The 22,012-nt window shown below is 47.3% G+C and overlaps 1 protein-coding gene across 2 annotated transcripts; it reads left to right on the top strand.

Moving 5' to 3' along the window:
• Positions 1-1,871: 1,871 nt before the first annotated feature.
• On the top strand, positions 1,872-20,367 carry LOC309523318 (BCL-6 corepressor-like protein 1). Of its 2 annotated transcripts, none has more exons than XM_082207119.1 (4): positions 1,872-2,085; positions 9,264-9,341; positions 17,253-17,406; positions 18,712-20,367. In XM_082207119.1, the coding sequence occupies exons 1-4, from the start codon at positions 1,980-1,982 to the stop codon at positions 18,992-18,994; spliced, it is 621 nt and encodes a 206-aa protein (XP_082063245.1). In that variant the 5' UTR covers positions 1,872-1,979; the 3' UTR covers positions 18,995-20,367. The 2 variants fall into 2 exon arrangements, with proteins under 2 accessions (XP_082063245.1, XP_082063246.1); XM_082207120.1 differs by having other exon boundaries at positions 2,034-2,085; positions 9,284-9,341.
• Positions 20,368-22,012: the final 1,645 nt, after the last annotated feature.

Genomic DNA, 22,012 nt, shown 5'->3' with positions numbered 1-22,012 from the left:
AAGAGTGCCAGAAACAGTATTTCAATGTATCCAGTCCAGTAACGCTCAAATGTAGCAGTTCCAAATGACAAGAACAGAGTCCACAATTTGACAGCTCTATTTATCTGGCAGTCCGAGTATTTGGGTTTCTTAATACATTTGTAAATCCACGGGGAGAGGTAAAGCCAAGTCCAGAACCAAAAAAGAAAAAATTTAAATCCCTTAGTCTCTATGAAAACAACTCAAATAATGCACGAGTTAAAAACTTTTAGCGCTGCTTCAAAGGCTTCAGACAGATCAAAGTCTTTTGCTTTAGATCCTTAAGCAGAACCGGGAGACGGACTTCCTGGTTGCGTCTCCCGCTTTGGCCGAATTTTAAATGAATTTAGTCCCCAATTCCTTCAGTCCCTCTTACTCACGGGTTGATACTTTTCGAATCGGATGTTCCAGCAAAAAAGGTCAGCGCTCACCGACAGCAGCTATGCGGCTTCACTTCCACAGAAAGAGCAATCGACTCACAGCACCGCGCCAGCCCTTCCACGTTCCGGAGCCCCTTACAAGGTTCCTTCTTCGTTTCGGGGGGCGCTTCTGGTGCCCGCCGAGTCCCACGACCACAGGCTCTCACTGCCTGTGGGTTTCCGACTTGGGTCTCCGCTTCGCCGTAGCGGACGACCCGTTTCTGCGGAGCTTCCCCTTCACAGCGCGAAGGAGACCGCCATTGCCGTCCGCGCCGCCTCCGGAAGAAAAAAAATAAAGGGATGATGATTGCTAATCCCCAGTCCTCAGGGATAGTGGCCGATTGATCTATGCTGGTAAATAGGGCAGCTAGCACAGGGGCCCACCATTCAACATTAGCCTTAAGGAGTTCCGGTGTAATGTTGTCTACGCCGGGTGCTTTTACAGGTTTAAGGGATTGGATGAGCCTGTAGATCTCTTCAGTTGCTACTGGGGGTCATTCGGCGCCAATATCACTCGGAGCTGGGGGCAGGGCCTGCAGATGTTGATTTGATGTATATAAAGATAGAAAGTAAGCCTCCCAAATCCCAACTGGTATAGTATAATCAATTTCAATCGGGGAGTCTTGCCAACTTTTCGCGACTATTTTCCAAAAAGTGGCTGAGTCTTTCCTTTGAGAGGCCTCTAATAAACGTTGCCACTCCCCCCTTTGGGCCTGAAGCTTTTTCTTTTTAATCAGATCTTTATATTTACGTTTGGCTTCGAACCATTCCGCGGGAAGCAAGGGTAAGTTCGCTGATTTGTAATTCCTGTACTTATCCAGCAAAGAACGCTTTGTAGCAATACATTCCTGATCAAACCAGGGTTTGGATTTGTTGGGGAATAAAGGTTGGCGCGATGTCTTTTTTTGAATCAGGTGGGGTTGCAAAAGTGAGATCAGATCCTGGAACAAGATTATTCTAGATTCAGAACATGGTGAGTTTAAGAGATTATCTCTTCTCATGAGGAATATGTCCGAGTATAGCCTTTCAGATGTTTCGGCATTCAGCTTTTCGGACCATCTAATACGTGAGTATCTCAACTCCATGTTGGAGGACCTGGGGGCTTCAAGTTTATCGTTGCAAAATAAGTCTTTTCTTGCATTTTCTTGCCTTCATTTAAAATATGTAGCAGAGCACAGGACCCTTCCATCCACCTCAGCATATTGTTCGCACTGGTTGGCTGAGGCTCTCTGGTTTTTCAGACGGGTCTCTCCCAGCCCTACTTGAAGCTCCTAGGGATTGAACCTGGGACCTCTTGTAGGCAATCAGATGCTGAGTTTACCGCCTGTCATTAACAGAGAGTACACAACACTTTACAAAGGCAAACAGGAGGGGTAGGCTTCCTTGCAGGTTCCACCAGGGTTCCCTGATGGGGAAAGGCCAGGGAGGAATGGGTGAACCCTGGTCAGCTCCAGCCTTTTGACTCTGTGAAATCCAATTTAAAACTCTTTGTCTCTTGGCAGGCCTGTCCATGACGCTGCAGCAAATGACAACTTGGAGATCATGTGGCTCCTGCTGTCTTACGGTGCTGACCCAACCCTGGCTACATATTCGGGGCAGACTGCCCTGAAGCTGGCCAGCAGCGAAAACATGAAAAACTTCCTTAATGGTAGGTTTCCATTTGTCAAAGGTAAGGCAGCAATTTTATTCCCCTGCACGCACGCCATTGGATACTAGATATGACGTATGTGTTGCTGCAGTCGAAAATGCACATGGGTTTTGCAGGGAAAGTGCTTGATTTGCACTAAAGGACATCATTCTGCAGGATATATGCATGCTTCAATGGGTTGATTCTGGTGCTTAGTTTTCCCTCTAAGGAGGGCTTTGGACGGATTCATGTTGGAGGGCTCTACCTTGAAAACATTAGACTAGAATCCTACATGAATCTTGCTAGAAGGTACCTGTGAGCAAAAGACGAAGATTTTTGCTCTCATTAAAGGCTTGCAAAGTTCAATGTGGATTTATCATAACATCACAATCTTTTGTGATAAATCCACATTGAATTATCCCTTTAATCCAGGGTTTCCCAAACTTTGGTCTCCAGCTGTTTTTTTGGACTACATTTCCCATCATCCCTGACCACTGGTCCTGCTAGCTTGTGGTGATGGGAGTTGTAGTCCAACGACAGCTGGAGGCACAAGTTTGGGAAACCCTGCTTTAATCAGTCTTTATGGCAAGGATTGTGGAGCCTTCATCCTGCAGGCCAATCTTGGGTCCAGTTTGGCCCATGAGGCCATTTCCTCTAAACTGGTCAAAGGATTCCAAGATGGCGGCGAAGGTAGTCACCAAGTAAGTTCGCTTACCCTTATCAAAGTTTTAAGTGGTTTTAAGTGGTTTTTATCTTCCCCTGTTTTTTATCCGAGAGTTTTAATGATCTGCTGGCTGTGCTGGCTTTTTATCCGAGAGTTTTAACGAACTGTTGGCCGTGCTGGCTGTCTTTTATTATCTCTTTTATTACCGCCACGGCTGTCGCCGCCTCCCTAACCTGGGAGAGATAAGTGGAAGGCAGTATTCTTGTGTGGAAGACTAAAGGATTTAAGGTGCTCCCCAGCACAGTGCCCACGACGGGTCCCCTGCAAAATTGATTTATGGGTCATGGAAAACGCCCAAGAGACTCGGACAAGGCGTTATCTTCTCCGAGGCCTAAGCAATCAAGGAAGGGTTCACTTAAAGGAGGGAGAGGCACCGAGGAATGTACCTACTCAATAGTAACTCAAAATCGTTTTGATCCCCTAATTGCCCTTGAAACAACATCAAAAGATGAGGCTCCTGAGACGCCACAAATTGGAAACGCTAATGGTAATACAAATGGGGAGGGCCCCTATCCGAAGGAGGTGTTGGTAGCCGATTCTGCGGACCGCTCAGGATGTGAGCAACTCCATCTAGTAATTAAAACTCTAAACTGTATATTTAAGAAAATTGACGGCCTATCCTCTCAGCTGCATAGCCTGCAGCAAAAACTGGATGACCAGCCGGTTCAGACAGCCCAAGATGGGGCAGTAGATGTTCCATTGTGCCGGCAGAAAGCCCCTCCAAACACTGATCATATGAAGAACTGCAAATACAATCTTAACCCCTCACTGAATCGCCAATCCCTGATTCTACATCCAAGGAAGATTTCCCTAACCATCCGGGAAAGGGACCCAAGTTGGGCAACGCTACATGGGACTAAAGAGCACCTCAGATGGCTTCTAAAACTCGAGACATCACAAATAGATCTTTGTGCTGTGCTTCCCTTATTCCACCAGAACAGATACCAGAGAATAATGCTGGCTTTCCACTCTGCAAAAATCCCCTCTCTCATCATTCAGCAAAAATTGTTTTTGAATAGTCTTGGCATTTTTCCAACGAGAGTTTTCATGGACTCCATAATTAGACCCCTCCTATTGGAGGGATTAATCAAGGAGACGGTACAACCTTCCCATCCTGAACCACAAAAGAGGGCTGAGCTGTACACCTCATGTCTGGGCCAGTCCCATAGTACCCCCACTTCTTCAACTAAACACTATGATTGTGCCAGTAACTCGTTGACACCCCAGGAGGAAAGAGAGCTTATTGCCTCCTTTGGAGAGTTACCAGCGAGGGAACAACAAGAAATTATAAATAGGCTGGACTCACTTAAACTTCAGCTCCTAAGTATCGCTTGCAACGGAGTTCCTAGGAATAATACCCACTCTAACTTAGCGGTGCCATGCCCCATGGAGGTGGAAGAAGAAGAAGAAGAAGAAGAGTTTGGATTTGATATCCCGCCTTTCACTCCCCTTCAGGAGTCTCAAAGCGGCTAACATTCTCCTTTCCCTTCCTCCCCCACAACAAACACTCTGTGAGGTGAGTGGGGCTGAGAGACTTCAAGGAAGCGTGACTGGCCCAAGGTCACCCAGCAGCTGCATGTGGAGGAGCGGAGACGTGAACCCGGTTCCCCAGATTACGTGGCTTAACCACTACACCACACTGGAAACAACAAGCCCCCAATATCCAGCATATAAGGTGCCATCGGCATTGGATGGGAAGGTCTCTCGGCTGGAGGCAGACTCTTCTCCTCCCCTTCACGCTGGTAACTCATCCCTGCTTTTAATAGACTTAACTGCTCCCTCTGAGATTAACCGATCAAAGAATGATTCTCAGGATAACACTCCCTTGGATAAATCGTCGCCCCTGCATCCCTCCATGCCGGACTTGGAATCAACATACATCGAAGACCATCCACGACCTGTGACGGTAGTGGCCACTCCAAGTCAGGCTTCTCCACCAAAAATCCAAAAATTACGTGAGGAAGACACTACAGTGTTGAGAGTCAACACAGAGTGGACTGAAGACCCAGCAGGACATATAAATCAAATGATCACAAGTGTATCGGTTAGATCCCCAAAGAGGACGGCTCCAGCGGACTTGGCAGGAGCCTCCTCAGAGCATAGTTGGGCTCGACAGCTAAAAACGCCAAATATTATCTCTACTCACCAGGATGCTAACTCTTTTCTGCCCCCCAAAAATTCTGGCCCTTGTGATTTGATCGTGCCACAACTGGATCGCACCAGAGCAAAAGACTCACCACAACCGGCGCGCACCAGAGCAAAAGACTCACCTCACCAGGACGTCAACATTCAGCAAAGGAAAATAACAGACTTCTTTAAGGGAGCGTCCTTGCTGCATAAGAGCTCCCCACAAGAATTTAAATGACGGTTAGCCGGACAACCCAAAAAACCACCAATATCGATCCTCTGTTGGAACATCGCTGGCTGGCGTAGGAAAAAATGTGACCCAGAATTCCAGTCGTATATCAATTCGTTTCATATCATTCTATTGCAAGAAACTTGGGAGGAGGGTGAAATTGTCATAAATGGATTCGACCTTCTATCTCTTCCAGCTTGCCCCTCCCAGAAAGGAGGATGGCCGAAAGGTGGTCTAGTAATTGGTATCTCACTGAAGCTGCATTTTAAATTTTCATTAGTTTTGACTGCTCCCCCCTATGCTTTATCCGGGTTGATGTCGGGGGGGGGGGGGAAGTATCACTGCTAATCTCCAATGTCTACATCCCGCCAGGTGGTTCGTCCCTTGAACTGCATGATAGATGGGAAATATTAGAAGATCATTTAGTATCATGCCGAGTTAAATATTCCAATAGCCAATCCCTAATTGGGGGTGACTTTAACGCACGCATAGCAGCAAATTGGGCTGATTTAACTAAAGCTAAATGGTGGTCAGCTCCATGCCTCGAAAATTATGATTTGATACATGCCTTGAGGAGAACCTCAAAAGATTCAAGTAAACGAGGCTGGTGTACTTCTTTACCAAATGGCTATTCGCTTAAACCTAGCACCCCTGAATGGTTGCTGCCCTCCCGATATACCGGGGGAGTATACTCACCTAGGCATAAAATCAAATAGTGTACTAGATTACCTTTTAGCCTCGAGTGATTTGATGCCGAAAGCTCTCTCTTTTAAGATTGACAATATTCAGTTCAGTGACCACCTCCCACTTGCTGCTACGCTTGACCTAGACTGGCACGGGGACGAGTACAGTCATCCAACTCAATTAGACACTAACACAGAAAACCTGGTATAGGGTATTAATACGGCATTACGAGTGAAGGGTATAAAGTGGTCTGCAACGCAGGCTCAAAAATATTCTGAATTTTTTCAGCAGGAGATCATACAAACCTATTCAGCCCTTGACATAACTTCATATGAACACGACCAAACTATTAATCTATTTGCCAATCTGTTGAATGTCCTCACGTCATTCTTTACTGTCCCAACCCACCAGGCAAATCGGGCCCACTCCAAGACAGGTGCACTGTGGTTTAACCGTAATTGCAAACAAGCCAAACAACATCTTTGTGCTATTTATAATGATTACAAATCCTCAGGGGCGACTATGCTTCCCAATGAGTACTATCAGGCAAAATCAGCTTACAAATATGTGCAAAAAAAGGCCAGACAGGAATGGCAACTGAACCGCTGGCATGCACTTATAGCTGCCTCAAATACCCGTAATTCCCAAAAATTCTGGCTGTTGGTTAACAGAAAATCTAAAAGATACCCCCTAACAGTTATCCCTGCCCCAGTCTGGGAATCCTTTCTAAGGAACTATTTTGCCTTACCAGACCTTAATATTAATACAATTGATGGATTCTATGAGCAGCTCCCTCTTTGGCCACCCACTGACCCGGAAGAAATCCACGGACTCATTTCTAATCTCAAAGTTGGGAAAGCCCCCGGTCCTGACCTAGTCCCGGCGGAAGCTATAAAACTTCACGCAGACTGGTGGGCGAAAATCCTGGCCGTTACTTTTGATGCCGTAAACAACAGTGGGAAGGTTCCAAGAATATGGAAGGATGCGATTATTATTCCAATTCATAAAAAGGGCTCGACAGATGATCCGGGAAATTACAGGAATATCAGCTTATTGTCAATAATTGGGAAAATATATGCACGGTTCTTGTTAACTAAGCTTACTAAGTGGGCCGAAGAGAACAACCTGATTGGGCCTGAACAGGCTGGTTTTAGATCGAATCAGTCAGCGGTCAATCATGTCTTAGTTTTATACCACCTTGCCCGGAAATATTCCGCCCCAAATAGAGGCCAACTTTGTGCGGCCTTTATTGATTTAAAGGCCGCTTTTGACAGCATCCCCAGAGGACTACTTTGGGGAAAACTAGCACGATGGGGAATAGACAAAAGACTTTTGTGGCTAATAACTAAACTGCATGATGGATCAGCCGCTAGGGTGAGAATCACTCCGGCAGGCGACCTCTCAAATCCAGTAACCATCAATAGAGGTGTTCGTCAAGGATGTATCCTTGCTCTGACCCTTTTTAATCTATTTATAAGCGATATGAGGGCGCCTCTGATAGATTCTCAAGAAATGATCCACGCCCCCCGTCTTGCCCAATATCGTTGCCCCCTTCTACTCTACGCAGACGACGCAGTGATCCTATCGTTTTCAAGAGTTGGCCTTAGGAGGGCCTTAAAAATTTTTGATGCTTACTGCAAATCAAATTTTCTTACAATTAATCATGCAAAGTCCAAAGTCCTAATTTTCACCAAGAGTCGAAAAACCTATAATTGGAGAATAGACGGGAAAGCCGTAGACCAAGTTTTTAAATTTCAATACTTGGGAGTCCTTCTCCAACACAACATGGGCTGAAAGGTCCATCTTGCACATGTATTAAATAGAGCTAAAGCCCTTTCCTTTGCGCTACTGCGTTTTTTCTTTTCAGATGGGGCTTTCCATATTCCATCAGTATTAAAAGTTTTCAAGGCAAAGGTGATTGCAACAATAGCATATGCAATCCCAATATGGGGGTCCTTTGTTAATCTAACCCAATTGGAGGTAATCCAAAACCAACTGCTAAGAAGGTTGCTAAAATTACCCAGGTGTGTAGGCAATACTGCTATACGACTCGAACTAAATGTGACATATCTAGAAACCACACTATGGAAATGCATCCTCTGTTACTGGTTGGCATTATGGCATAAACTCCCAAATCTCCACTTGATACAGTGTCTCTGGAGAGATGACTTCCCTAGCCCTCGGGCAAAAATAATACATGGGAAACTTGTGTCCTTAGGACTATCTCCATCTGAACTACTAAAATTGGATTTAATTTCTGCCAAGAGAATTATAACTCACAAATTGGAGGAGACCGATTTACAATTTAATATTGCGACAGGTGGTGGCACCTGTTCGCCGATAAACCTTGGCTTAACACCACCAACGAAACTTCCATCTTATTTAACTACCTTATCTGTGGTGATGCACAGGTATGCCTTTATAAAGGCTAGATTCAATGTTTTCCCATCAAATGTGTTGGGTAACAGACTCTCCAACGGACAGATCTCACTCCTCTGTGACTGTAAAAGTGGATCTATAGAATCGTTATATCATATAATCTTCTGTTGCCCATTACATTCGGCTTCACGGTCCAAGTTTCTGGCCCCATATTTATCGAGAATTGCTGACAGACCTCAGGAAGCCCAAATAATATACTTATTAAACGACGAAGACTCAAGTAGATCCCTTGCAGTCGCTAGATACCTGATTAATGTCTTATTTCATAAGAGGAGAAATGGATCACTGTATGACTCTGACAGCTTAGCCAAACTTAAGAACCATCAATAAGTGCCAGAACTAAGACGCATATCCCCCAAAATCCGAGGGATTTGATTTGCAGTTGACATAGAGGGAGCTTATTGTATATAGTGTTTACTTAATTGAAGTAAAATTGGTTTTATATGGGTGTTTTAACTTGGAACTGTTTAAATTGTTTGTTTATGGTTAAATCTTGATGTATTGTTTTAGATATGGGCCAATGGCCGTAATAAATCAAATCAAGCAATGGTTCCTCTAAACTGTGCCCCCTCTGGTCAGTCACCTGACATCACTTTGATGGGTGGGTGAAATCAGCTGATGGGCTGTTCAGTTCTGCATGGACTGTGCCTGCCTGTTCCCCACATGGAGCTGGTATGCTCAGCCAAAGCATCAGTATTTTAAGTGCCCACCCATCACCTGATGAGAGAGAGTTCAGTTCTGCTCCTTGCTGCTTCCTGGTGACTTTTTCCTTCCGCAAGTTAACAGGTGGGCAAGATTGCCTACTTAATGGTCACCCAATGGCAGATGGGTTGCCTCTGCCTACCTGTAAAAATTCAGCCACAAGGATGGGGAGAGATAAAATATCTGGCACACCAGGTCAAAAATTCCCCCATCTTACTCTCTGGGAACCTTGCCTAAGCACCTGAAAACACATTGACATCTCAGCTTCCTTTATTCCATTTTATCTTCTTGCAGATTACCTCTTGGATCTGCAGGGTCGAGCTGAAGGGGACCCCCATACAGCCTGGGATTTTTACAGCAGCACTATATTAGGTGAGTAGACCCCACCTACCTCTTTTCCCTGCTCCCTGGAACAACAAGTAGCGGAGCTGATCGGCTTCCCTCCATCCTTAGAGGCAGGATGTTTGGAGCAAGGGAATGAAGTGCAGGGCATTTTTTATTTGTTTCCCAAGCACTCTGTCTTTTGGTCTTAAACCACTTGCTCCTGCAGCGTACTGAGTGGAGGAGACAGATCTTCAAAGATGTGTTTGAACCATTTTCTTCAAATGGTGGGTGATTTTGCTCAGTTACTGCCCTTTGAAGAAACTGGTTTGGTTGACCCTTCAAGCTCAAGACATATTGGTCTCACAAGTGCACCTTGGGATGTTTCTGTTGGGATATTGCCAAGGAGACGGAGGCATCAGGCAGGCCCCCAGTCGCCTCCGGACGATCACTGGTCTCCCGTGGAACAGCATCAGTCAATTAGTGACACGAGCCTCAGAGACATTCCAAGGCCCGTGCACACCCTTTCAGCAGTCTCCACAACAAAAGATGTAGACAGGAGAGCATATTTACAGCTTTATTCAACGTAGATCAGAACAAAGGAAAAACATGACTGCTTGCCTCCGTGTCCAGGAAAACAGCCAGAACAAAAGCTATATACAAAACGGAAGTTCCCAGCGAGAGCTGGAACGAAACAGGAATGTGATACACAACAATCATGCCTGACCATTTAAGGTGGAACAAAACTATATCCTAACATCCTCCCCCTTTCCGTGTAACCTGTAGTACCTGTGGTTCAACCCAATTGCACGATCTGTACATAAACCTTAAGTTGTTCTCTGTTAACAGCCTTAGACAACAGATCAGCAGGAATTTCATTTCCTGGCATGTAGGACACCTGAATGAGTCCTTTCTGAATACACTCTCTTGCACAATGTAACTTAATCTGCAAGTACTTGGTTCTTTGCTTGCAACTCTCTGAGTTCAGCAAAGCCAAACATGATCTATTGTCTTGATACACCTGTATAGGACATTTCACAGAAACTCTGATGTCCTGAAACAGTTGCATCAACCATTCACAACCCATGAGTGAAAATGACAGGGCATTGAGTTCTGCTTCACAGGAACTTAGGCTTACTGTCGTCTGCTTTTTGCATAGCCAGTCAAACAGACAATGGTTGTACATGTAGCATGCTCCAGAAGTGCTTGTACCATCCGTGGTGTCACTTCCAAAACTAGCATCTGCAAAGATTTCAAGACATGCAGTCTTCTGACTGGTGAACCTCAGCCTGTAGTGCAAAGTCCCCTTCAAATAGTGGGCTATGCGCTTCAGAGCTTTCCAATCCTGAACAGTAGGATTGTTGGCATGTCTGCTAAGCAGGTTAGTGCTTACAGCTATGTCAGGTCTTGAACATCTAGCAATGAGATTCAGCTTGCCTAGAATGCATCTGTACAGTGTGGTGTCAGAAAATGCTTCAGCAGTACTATCTACCTGGTAACCTGTCACCATCGGTTTGTCTGCTGGGTTTGCATCAACCAAATTCAACCTGGTTAATACATCAGCAATTTTCTGTGTTTGGTGTACCAGAAAATTACCTGCTTGGTCCTTCTCCACCTGCAGAGAAAGATAGTTGGATACCTCACCAAGATCCTTCATGTCAAAGTGCTCCTTGAGCTGAGCTAGGGTGCTTTGGTACAAAGCCTGATTCTTCCAAAACAGAAGAAGATAATCAACAAAACATAAACAATACAGTTTGTTTTGCCCCTCCTCCTTGACAAACACACATGGATCAGCTTTGCCTTGGTGAAAACCTAGAGAAAGCAATGTCTCAGTGAGTTTTGTGTTCCAACACCTGGCACTCTGCTTGAGACCATATAAGGACTTCCGTAGTTTACAGACCATTCCCTTCTGTGTCTGCACTCCATCAGGTGGAAGCATATACAGCTCCTCCCCCCAAACCCCGTACAAAAAAGCTGTGTTCACATCGTGATGAGAAACGTGCAGTTTCTCCTCTGCAGCAATCGTGAGCATTAGCCGAATGCTCTCATACTTGACGGTGGGTGAGTAGGTCTCGTGGTAATCCTGTCCTGGTACCTGTGGAAAACCTCTAGCGACCAATCTGGCTTTGTGCCTTACAACCTTGCCAATCTGGTCTGTCTTGGCCTTGAAGACCCATTTGCTGCCAACCAGTCTCATTCCTAGCTCCCAGGTTTGGTTCCTATTCAAGGAATCAGCTTCAGCCTTCATGGCATTAAGCCATGGCTCAGCATCTTTAGAGGTCAACTCCTGAACCTCTTTGAAGCTTGAAGGTTCCCACACCTTCTCTAAGCTACTAAGAACAGCAGTTGCTGTCTTAGCAAACTCATCAGCAAATCTCTTTGGAGGTTTGCCTTTTTTGGCCCTTTCACATCTGCATACTAGACGCAAGTCTTCTGCACTCATCTTCTCCTTCTTAGGAGAAAAGTGACCAATGGTGAACAGTGGTTCTCCCAGTTCAGTGTCAGACGCATCAGATGGTCTGACTGAGGCCTTTGCGCTCTTGTAGTCTGCTGTGTCATCACTGTCGCTGACAACAGCAGCAGCGCCGCCCACTGAGCTGGAATCCAAACTCTGATCATCATCCTCAGCTTCCTTGTCTACCTCATCATCATCTGCTTCTTTCACATCATCTTCATCCTCCTCTGAGTGACTCTGGAAAATTCCCACATTCCCCCCCCCAACTTAGGATTGTACTCAACACTCTTTGTGAACCTAATGGACTTAGAGTCAGTCATGAATACCCTGTATGCACCTTTTTCGTACCCCGTGAACAAACCATGTGCCCCACACTTCCCAAGCTTGCTGTTCTGTGGGGTGTGTACCCACATGTCAGAACCAAATATTCTCATGTGCTTGACGTGAGGTTTCTTACCAAACATCTTCTCATAGGGAGTACAACCAATAGGTGATGACAGTCTCCTATTATAGGAATAAAGGAAACACGATAAAGCTTCAGCCCAATATTTCTCAGGGAGATTGGCATCATGCAGTAAGTTTTTTAGGCCTTGCAGCAAAGTCTGGCTTGCTTGCTCACAAAGTCCATTCTCCCATGGAGATCTAGGACTTGAGAGGCTATGCTGGATTCCCTTCTCAGTCAGGAAAGCTTCAAACTGCTGAGAAGCGAATTCACCACTTCGATCAGAAAATAAACAGCCAATGTGTTTATTGTGAGCATTCTCCAACCAAGCACAGAATGCCTTGAACTTAGGAAACGCTTCTGACATCTGCTGGAGCATAAACACATGAATGTACCTGGAAAAAGAATCAATTAAAACCATGAAGTATCTTGCTCCACCCAAAGAGGGTGCAAGTGGACCAACCAGGTCTGCGTGGACTAGCTGATATGGTTTGGAAGCCTGTCTCCTAGACACCTTGCCTTTCGAAGCAACCTTCACCTTGTTCTCTGCACAAGACACACATTTCATGTGAAACTCACAGGGCTTGATGTTTAAACCCTGAACCATTCCAGGCATCTTGGCCAGTGCCTGTCAAGACATGTGACCAAATTTTCGGTGCGCCTCATGAATACATCCTGCGTGAAGAACTTTGTTAGTTTGTGCAACACAAGATTCAACACTAGACACATCAACAGCATTGTCATCATAAGTTATCAAGAACAAGCCATCTATAAACTTCGCATGCAAAATGTCCTCTTTGCCCTTCCTGATGACACAGACGCTCTTCTTGAAGGAAATCTCAAAGCCTCGCCCAGTCAGCTGTGGGACACTGAGCAAATTGTCTGCAGAATCTGGAACAAAAAGTACTTTGCTAATGGTTGTATGCAGACTTGCCAGTTTCACTGTCCCTACTCCTGCAACTCTCAACGTCTTTCCATCAGCCTGTTGGATCTCTCCATCTTGAGGCGTGAAGGAGATAAACAAGCGTTGATTTTTCGAAATGTGCCTTGTGGCTACAGAATCGACAACAAATCTGGCTTTGGCCTTTGGAGAAGCAGTGCCAGCAAACAAAACCTTGTTTTCCACTGGCCTGGGCTGCTGCTTGCCCCCCTGCTCCTGGCCATCTGCAGGCTTTTGTCTCTGTTTACATCTCGCCTTCAGGCCTCTGCAAAGGCGACCTCGGTTCTCACAGGAAACAGAGCTCTCAGCTGCCGACTCCTTGGCTCCCCCTGGAGGCTGGAATGCTGTCTGGGATGACGTAACAGTCAGCTCCCCCTGCAGCTTGCAACTGGTGCCCTCGGCATCCCTGCAATCACTCTCAATCTGGGAAACAGCCAGGACCTCCGAGGCAGTCAAACTCTGTGCTGGAGACGCTGTCAGATGGGCTACTTTCAAAGCATTTCACATCTGACTTGCTGTCGTGTTGCCAGCCAGTGTTACAATTTCCTCCAGAGAGACGGACAAGACGATCACGTCTATGGCCCTTGAATCATCGGCCCTCCATCTATCTGTCAGAGGAACTGGAGGGGCTTCAGAAACAGTGTGCCACACTCCAAATTGTCTCATCTGGCCCTCGCAGTACCTTGCCCAGGTCTGATAGTTGTGGCCATTAAGCTTTGGGCACGGAACCCCATCTTAGGCTTGTAAAAGCTCAATTTCAGCTCTTTACTTCAGCCATGAGCCTTATTCCCTTCAAAAGCACCTCATCTTTGGCAGGTTGTAAATTACGAGGCCTGCTTGCTCTCTCTGCCAGCCTAATTAGTTGGCTCGGACTTCAAAGACTCTGTTGCGGCACAGAAAAGTCTTGCTTTTCTCCACATACCTCTCGCAGTCTTCAGCAGTCTTACTCTCCTGTAAGCACCATGAATCTGGGCCCATAACCTGTTGTTGGGATACTGCCAGGGAGACGGAGGCATCAGGCAGCCTACACGTCGTCTCCAGACGATCACCGGTCTCCCGTGGAACTGTTGGGATATGAGTACAACGCAGCTGCAAACAAGCAGCTCGATGTTTACATCACATGATGTGGCTAGTCCTGGGAAAGAATGTACCAGGCAGTTCACAGGGATTTGTTCTATATGTAATATGAGACCTTCCTGTTGCATGTGTGAAGGAAGTCTTAGTCAGTTGCTTGGAGAAGACTGAACTGAACGGACATGTTTTTGTACAGATGTAAAGTCAGAAATAAACCGTAGAAATGTAATAGGCTTTCTGACTATCTTCTTTCCCCTGCTGGTATGCAAGGGGAGAAGGGGGTGTGCATCTTCCACGCTGGGGGATGTCGCCTATCAAGACCTCTCTGGACTGCCGTGATACCAGCCGGAGTAGGTCACCGGAGACAAGCCCCGGGAGCCGCGGAGAGGCGCCAGCCTCTCCCGAGGGGGCATGTTTTCCAACAGGAACAGCATCAGTCAATTAGCGACACGAGCCTCAGAGACATTCCAAGGCCCGTGCACACCCTTTCAGCAGAGTCTCCACAACGGAAGATGCAGACAGAAGAGCATATTTACAGCTTTATTCAACGTAGATCAGAACAAAGGAAAAACATGACTGCTTGCCTCCGTGTCCAGGAAAACAGCCAGAACAAAAGCTATATACAAAACAGAAGTTCCCAGCGAGAGCTGGAATGAAACGGGGGGGCCACTAGGGGCGCATTGGAAGATGGCCGACAATAACATCTCTCCGGCCCACATGAGGTAATTAAGAGGCTGTTATGGGAGTATGCAGCCTCCCTTGTTGCCCCAAGGGAATGGGGAACACTGCCCTTGCCTGCTGTGCCCATAAATCACCCCCGGATTCAAAAGAAGGGGGTGAGGGCACTAGGCAGAATGCCCTTGTGTGGACTCCGGCTCTCCTGGACGCTGTCTCTGATCGTGCACTAGCTGCAGCAAATTGGAAATAAACAATTAGAAAGAAGCAAATGCACATATTTCAAGTGAAGAACGGGAGTGAAGACTGCTAATTGAAGGGACCTCTGCGAAAGAAGAGCAACGGGTTGGATCAACAGGAATATATCATGAAGAATACATCAAAGGCTTGGAATGTCGGCAGCGGGACTGGATGGGGGGGTACTCTTTTTATTTTCTTCTATGTGATTAACCAATAACCCTTCCTCAAGATAGAACCGTTGCTTAACTGATCCAAGCAGGATGATTAAGAACTGTGTGGAAGTGAATTCTAACCAAAAGTTTGCTTTACGGAGATTGAGAAAAGAACAAGAGCTTTTGGAATGACGCAGCAATAAAAAACAAAGTCATCATGTTGGCTGGTTTTGTCGAAAGATTTACGACCGGGAGGAGGAATGGACTTGTTTTCATACTGGATTCCTAGCGAACCTCATCAAAGGACTGAGAAGGGAGTGACAGACCAGTGAAGATTAACGACGGTAAGAGCGTTTTTATTTATGAAAGCGATGATATACGGAAGCCGTCTGATATGGCTCTTGGATGAACGGAAAAAACCTACACAGGATTACAATTTGTCTTAAGCCGCTTGTGGAGACCATCAGAGGTCACAAAGAGAAAGGAAAAATATATGAAAACAACAAGAAGAGATGTGGAAAACAACAAGAAACAACAAGAAAGGATTGGATAGAACTGTGAACATTATTTGGACAGATTTGTGGACTTGAAAGCAGCAGCAAGAAGATGATTGGATCCCCTTCAGAACTTGAAATATGGGTACCCCCAACAAAAATTTAAAATTTGGCTTTGTAATTTGTAATTTATGTGATTTGATTTGATTGGTCGGTTAATAAAAATTATTTTTTTTAAAGAGAGAGAGAGAGCTGGAACGAAACAGGCATGTGATACACAACAATCATGCCTGACCATTTAAGGTGGAACGGAACTATATCCTAACAGTTTCCTCCATTCTTTGATCCTTTGCTGGTGCCTTCCCTTCTTCAGCCTAGGCAGGGACAGGGAACCTGTGGCCTTCCAGGTGCTGTTTGACTTCCGCTTCTGTCATCCCTAAGCGTTTGCTTGGACTGATGGGAGTTGGGAGTCCAGCAACATCTGGAGGGCCACAGGTTCCCTGTCCTTGCCCTAATGGCAGCTCTGGGCAAGCAGTAGGCAGCAAGAGATGGGTGACTTTTGGCATACCTTGTGCCAGAATTCCAGCCATTCTCTGTGGGAGAAAAGAGCCTGCTGCTCCTGTGCCTCAGGAAGTTGGCCTCTCCCATCCTGAGAGTGGAGAGAGTGGGGAAATGAGAGGCAGTGTGTATCTAAGACTGTTTGTACTCTGTTTAAATGTGGGAATCAGGAACCCAGCATTTTTGCATCCATGCAGTCCAGAAGAGTTGAATTTTGTGCCTGCCAAAAGTAGCCTCCCCTCACCTGGTGCCTTCTAGATGCTGCATGGTCCCAGTTCCCATCAACCCCAGCCAGCACTGCTGACAGTCATGAGTAATGGGAGTTGTAGTCTAAAAACAACTGGAGGGCACCACATTGGAGAAGGTAGCTCTAAAGGACAAGGATTGAGCACTGTGCATAAGTTCCCTTATTATGCACAATTTATTCCACTGTTTGGGGGTTTTTTGTGTCTGTCATTTATTCTACCTTTGCTGATCCTGGGAGGGGCTGATGAGCTATGCACCCCAACCCCTGGAAATCTTACATTCCGACTTCTGAAACATCAGGAGACCCAGCTTACTTGCACTGCCAGATGCTTCTCTGCACCTAAAAAGGCTAGATGCATGGGGTTTTTCAAAACAGGAGCTGTCATTCTTGCAGAGCTACATTCCTCACCCAGCCTGAGCCGTCTGCACTCCTGTAGCATTGCAGCATAACACAGCCCCACAGTGGTCTCTAAATTTCTATTGGCTTCTTCCAGGTGTTCCTCCAGGCATCTACATGCTGGGCTTCTTTTGCAGCCCGTGGTTGGGTTGCTATGGTGATGGCTGTCCAGCAAGTGAACTGGGCACAGGGAAGGCTAGGGAGCAAGCTTGTGCATGCAGAGTTCTTTGAGCCCGTGGCATTTCCCCTCCCTCACTTCCATCTCCATTTCCCGTATCCCTTGTTTCAGAGGGGAAAGAGAAAATTGGCTGTGACCTTCTGCTCAACCCTCCCGGGAGCTCTGATCAGGAGGATGATGAGCAGGACTCGGGCCACCTTATGTTTGAGTTCTCCAACAAGCCGTTGCTCCCCTGCTACAACCAGGAAATGTCTCCCAGGGGTGAGTAATGGCAGCATCTCCTTGTTGGGAGAGCTTGGGGAGCTTTTGAGAACGGGACAAATTGTACCACCCCACTACTCCCTGGGAGAAAGAGGAACCCTGAAGTCTGAAGGCCAGTGTCATTGGAAGGTGGTGAGCAGGAGGGAAGGAAGGACGGGTCTGTTGCAGACAACAGCTTTTGAGAGCCTTGGAGAAAGGATGAGGAGACATGCATTTGCTTGCAAGTCAGCTTTCCCTTTCCTTCTCCAGCTCACACAGGCACAGTAAGGTTGTGCCAGCTTCTCAAGGAGGGGAGGGGCATTCAGAGAGCCTGCTGTGACAAATGAGAGACTGGCAAACCATGACAAAATAACAGGCTTGGGGGGGTATATGATGCCTATTCTGCATATTAAGCATGGAAGTGGTGGGAGCTCCATGGTTCCAAAAGGATGGGGGTGAAGGCAGGCAGGGTCGTGGCCAAGATCCTGCATCTGCAAAAGCACCATTCCAAACTGCTGGTGCTGCAGTCGTTACAATGCTGTGACCCAGATAAAGGATGCAAAGGAAGCAGATCTCAGAATGTCTTGTGCTTTTGCATCATCGGTTCTGTTTTTTATTAGGCAAAAGCTGGGGGAGGGATGGGGGAGGGCCGCACAGCACAGAGACAAGCTACCCACTACCTGACCCAAGTCCTGCCTCCCCCCTCCTCTGCCCAGCCAACTGCTGAGATGTCAGTAGAGACAGGCTGCAGTGTATTCAAGCATAATGGGCACCCATGAGGGTTAGAAGCATGGTGTTCAAAAACAAAGCACTACCATCCTTTTCACTTACTTGCACCAGGCAGTTGTAGCCGTGGGTGATGTGAGGTGGGTGCTAACGGCTGGGGAGAGAGGATGCGTGGAGTTGCAGCGCGAGCACTTTTTAAGCTAGCAGGACCAGTGGTCAGGGATGATGGGAATCATAGCCCCAAAACAGCTGGATACCCACGTTTGGGGAAACACGGCACTAGAAGATAGGACAGTTGCTCTGAGTACATTAGGGATGGGGAACATGTGGCCCCCTAGATGTCATTGAGCTCCAACTCCTGTTGGCCCCAGCCAGTTTGGCCAGTGGGAAGAATAATGGCAGTTGTGATCTAGCAACATATGGGGAAAATGGGCTTCCATCAAGATGGGATGGTGTCGCTTATGGGTAGGTTTCAACCCTTGCATTTCAGCTTTTAGAACTTTGACTGTGGGGGTGGGAGGGGGAGAGTGAAATGGAGAACAGGGGAGGGATGGGCACAGAGAGCATGTCCCTACTGACCACCACGCTTCTCCCCTTTGCCCAGGCCCTGCAACTGGTTCCTCTTCTCGGACATGCTGAAGCGGTTGAAGCTCTCGTCCCGCATCTTCCAGGCCCGTTTCCCACACTTTGAGGTGACCACCCTGCCCAAGGTGGAGTTCCAGCACCAGGTGTCGTTGAGCCAGGTGCTGGCCCCAAAAGAAATCCAGGAGCACATGGCGCCCCCCTTGGCTCTGGGTGCTGCAGAGACGGTGGAGCTGGTGCGCCACGAGCTGGAGCTGGCTCAGCTGCTGGGCTCGGAGGTGATGTTGGAGGCCTGGAGCAGCTGATGGGGGGCTGGGCATTCCCCTCTGTCGGTGTTGGACTGCACTGCAAGGCAATAATCTGGACCAAGGCGAGAAGGTGGCCTTCTCGCGGGCAGGGCTTCTGTCTGCCTGGTCCTCCCTGACGAACTGCAACGGGTGCTCACCGCCTGCCCTCCTACCTTCCCACCAACCCTGAGGGTAGGAAGCTGCCGTCCCCTGTGCCCTGGACTCTGCACTCGTTCACCTGCTGCAGGGCCTTCGTGGTTTGGAAGCCTCTCCATGGAACTGCGTCTCTTTCCCCACCCCCAAGCTCATCGAGAGTATTTATTTAAATTAGTATTTAATTTGTGGTGTTCTTTTTCTTTTTTGTTCTTGCTAAGTCTGTATCACTGTGATTCGGGGGGGGGGGAGAGACAGGGGACAACTTCCTGCAGCCACCATCGCCTCTGGGATTCCCCTGAGTGACTAAGCTGCACCTTCCTTTCTCCTGTCCTCCGTGAAATAGCGAGAGGGAGGCTATTGTTTCTTCTCCCCCCTCTGTTTTAGAGACACCCAGCTTCTGTTGGGTGAGTAGGAGCCAACCTTCAGTTTCCACAATAAATTATTTGAGGGGCCGCCCCCCCCCCAAAGTTGAGGAGCATAACCATTCAAATGGTGTGTGGGCATCACATCTTGTGATCAGCTAAGCGATGCGACACCTCCCCCCCCCCCAGTACTTTATTCAAGTTGGCACCCATAGTTGGGTGCATTTCCCTCCCTGCCCTTTTTTATCATATTATTCTGTTTCTGATGTCCAGCCAGCCACTTTTCGAAACAGAATGATTACACAGCCAAAGGCACCTGGTGGTCTCAGCTATTTTATTTGCACACCCCCCACTCCCTCTTTATAATTTCATCCTTGTTCAATCAGTTCGGCTGGCAAGGCAGTACGGTCTTCAACGGGGTGGGGGCAGCAGAGAAAGAGAGAGAGAGAGAGAGAGATCATTTGGAGGGTAGGGGGGCAGGGTGTGGGGGTGTGCGGTACAGTTTTATTGTACAGGTGCTAACAAGGACTGGACAATCTCTTATTATTTTGGCTCTTCCCCTGCTCTGGGGAGGTTGTTTTGGGTGGTGATATTTTTGTTCTTTTGTGTTGTGTTCCCCCCCCCCCCCCACTCGGGGAGCTGCATTTCCTTGCACAGCTCCAAAATCAGTTTTCCAAGCAGGCTGCCTCTTCTGGCCCCCTTCCTTGGAAAAAGCAAACAGCGTTCCCTTCTCTCCGCCACCATCTCTCTCTTCCACCAAGGCTTTGGGGCATGTGCTACAGCTGCTGCAGCTGCTGCTGCTTCTTCTTCTGATTTGTTTTAAGCAACACTTTGGTGTCAAAAACACTTATGTACAGAAAAACCTGCATCAGAGCCTCAGTCTCCTGCCTCGTCTTTTGGGTCCGGCCTCTTACTTCTGAAGCCTGGTGGATAGGGCGGGGGTGGGGGTGGGGGGAAAGCAACCCCATCATAGAAGCACTTCTGCTCTGAGGGGAAAATGGGTGTTATCTATATGCCGTAATGGCTGCCTCTTCCACCCATTTTTGGCAGTGAGTTGTGCAGACTAAAGAAGGCCGTTTACAACTTCCACTTGATGCTTACCTGTACAATAACAGTTGACTTTTGAAAACAGTTTCTTGCCATATCCCTCCCAGGACAAAGCAAGCTGTTGTTGGTTGGGGGAAGAGAGTGCTGGGCTCTTAGTCCCAGTACGGGCCGGCCAGTAAACCAAGATCAGCAAGGAAGGGAGATGGATTTTGGCTCTGATACTGTTGTCCATCACCTAAACTGTTGAACACAAAGGCATCTTGAAGGACAGTTTTAATTTGAGAGCCTGCATTGTGTTTTTTGAAGGTGCATCATTTAAGCGACTTGCATTTTCCTGACTGGAATTCCCATTCCACTCACCCCTCAGCTAAAGCTGCTGTGATTCCAGTTGTGTAAAACAGGGTGTGAGGAAGTTGAAAGGGTCAGCCTCCACGTACACTTTCTTTCCCAGCTCTATCCAAACCCAACGTTCTAATTTCTTTAAAGGAGTCAAGTGCTCTGTTCACACAGCTGGTTTTTTAGGACTTAGCCCCCTTTGCCTCCTCTTTAAACCAGGAGTGGGGAACGTGTGGCCCTCCAGATGTTGGGGAAACTCGGAACACCCCAGCCAGCATGGGCAATGGCCAAGGACTCTTGAGAGTCACAGGTTCCCTATACTCACTTTAAACAGTACCAGAGTATAATTGTCTGCTGCAGAAAAATCTTAAGGCACTTTGCTGGGTTATCCCTCATACCATTCAGCTAAGGTGGAATTTGCTGCAGCAGCATCCTGTCTTTGCAAAAGTCTTCCCTGTCAGTGCTGCGCAAAGGGAAGGACTAGCTGCAGGGGGGCAGGCGGTCTGTTCAACATGGAAGGTTTTGTCCATGGACAGGAAACCTGTGGCCCTTTGGTTGCTGTGGGTGGACTTCAACTCCAAGCACTTCCAGCCAACTTACCCAATGGTCAGCAGCAGCTAAGGTGTCCACAGGTGTTTTCTATCTCCGATCAGCTCCATCATAGCTTAGCTGTACACAAGGTTTCTATTATTCCTGGGAGGAGGATTGGTTTGAAAAATCTGTCCTCCCTAGCTGGGATTATCTCCCACTTTGTCTTCAGCAGTTAGGTTGGCTTTCTAGTCAGGAGTGTTATGTGGGACTGTCGCCTCATTTCCCAGAATCTCCTGGCACAGGCAAAGAACTGAGGGTGGAAAGTCAAGGCACTCTTCTTTGATGCAGGTATTGGGCAGAAGGCACAGGCATTCCTGTGTTTTCCACTCCATCTTGAAGCCCACTCGGAAAGTAAAGTAATTACCTCGTCACCCGTTACTCCTTTTCTCCAGCAAGAACTTGGGGTATCTCCTCCATCTTTTTTTGACAACAACCAACTTACAGTAGCAAGATTTCACTCTCTTGCTCTCCTACAGCAAGGGAAAGAGGTGGGTTCTCTCCTCAAAGCAGAGCTTTTACTGGCATATCAGGTTGCTTTCCTGGT

Source organism: Podarcis vaucheri (genome assembly GCF_965113315.1).
Source record: "Podarcis vaucheri genome assembly, chromosome: W".
Classification (NCBI taxonomy): domain Eukaryota; kingdom Metazoa; phylum Chordata; class Lepidosauria; order Squamata; family Lacertidae; genus Podarcis; species Podarcis vaucheri.
Note: the sequence above shows the minus strand (reverse complement) of the source record. Positions and strands in the feature narration are given on the sequence as shown.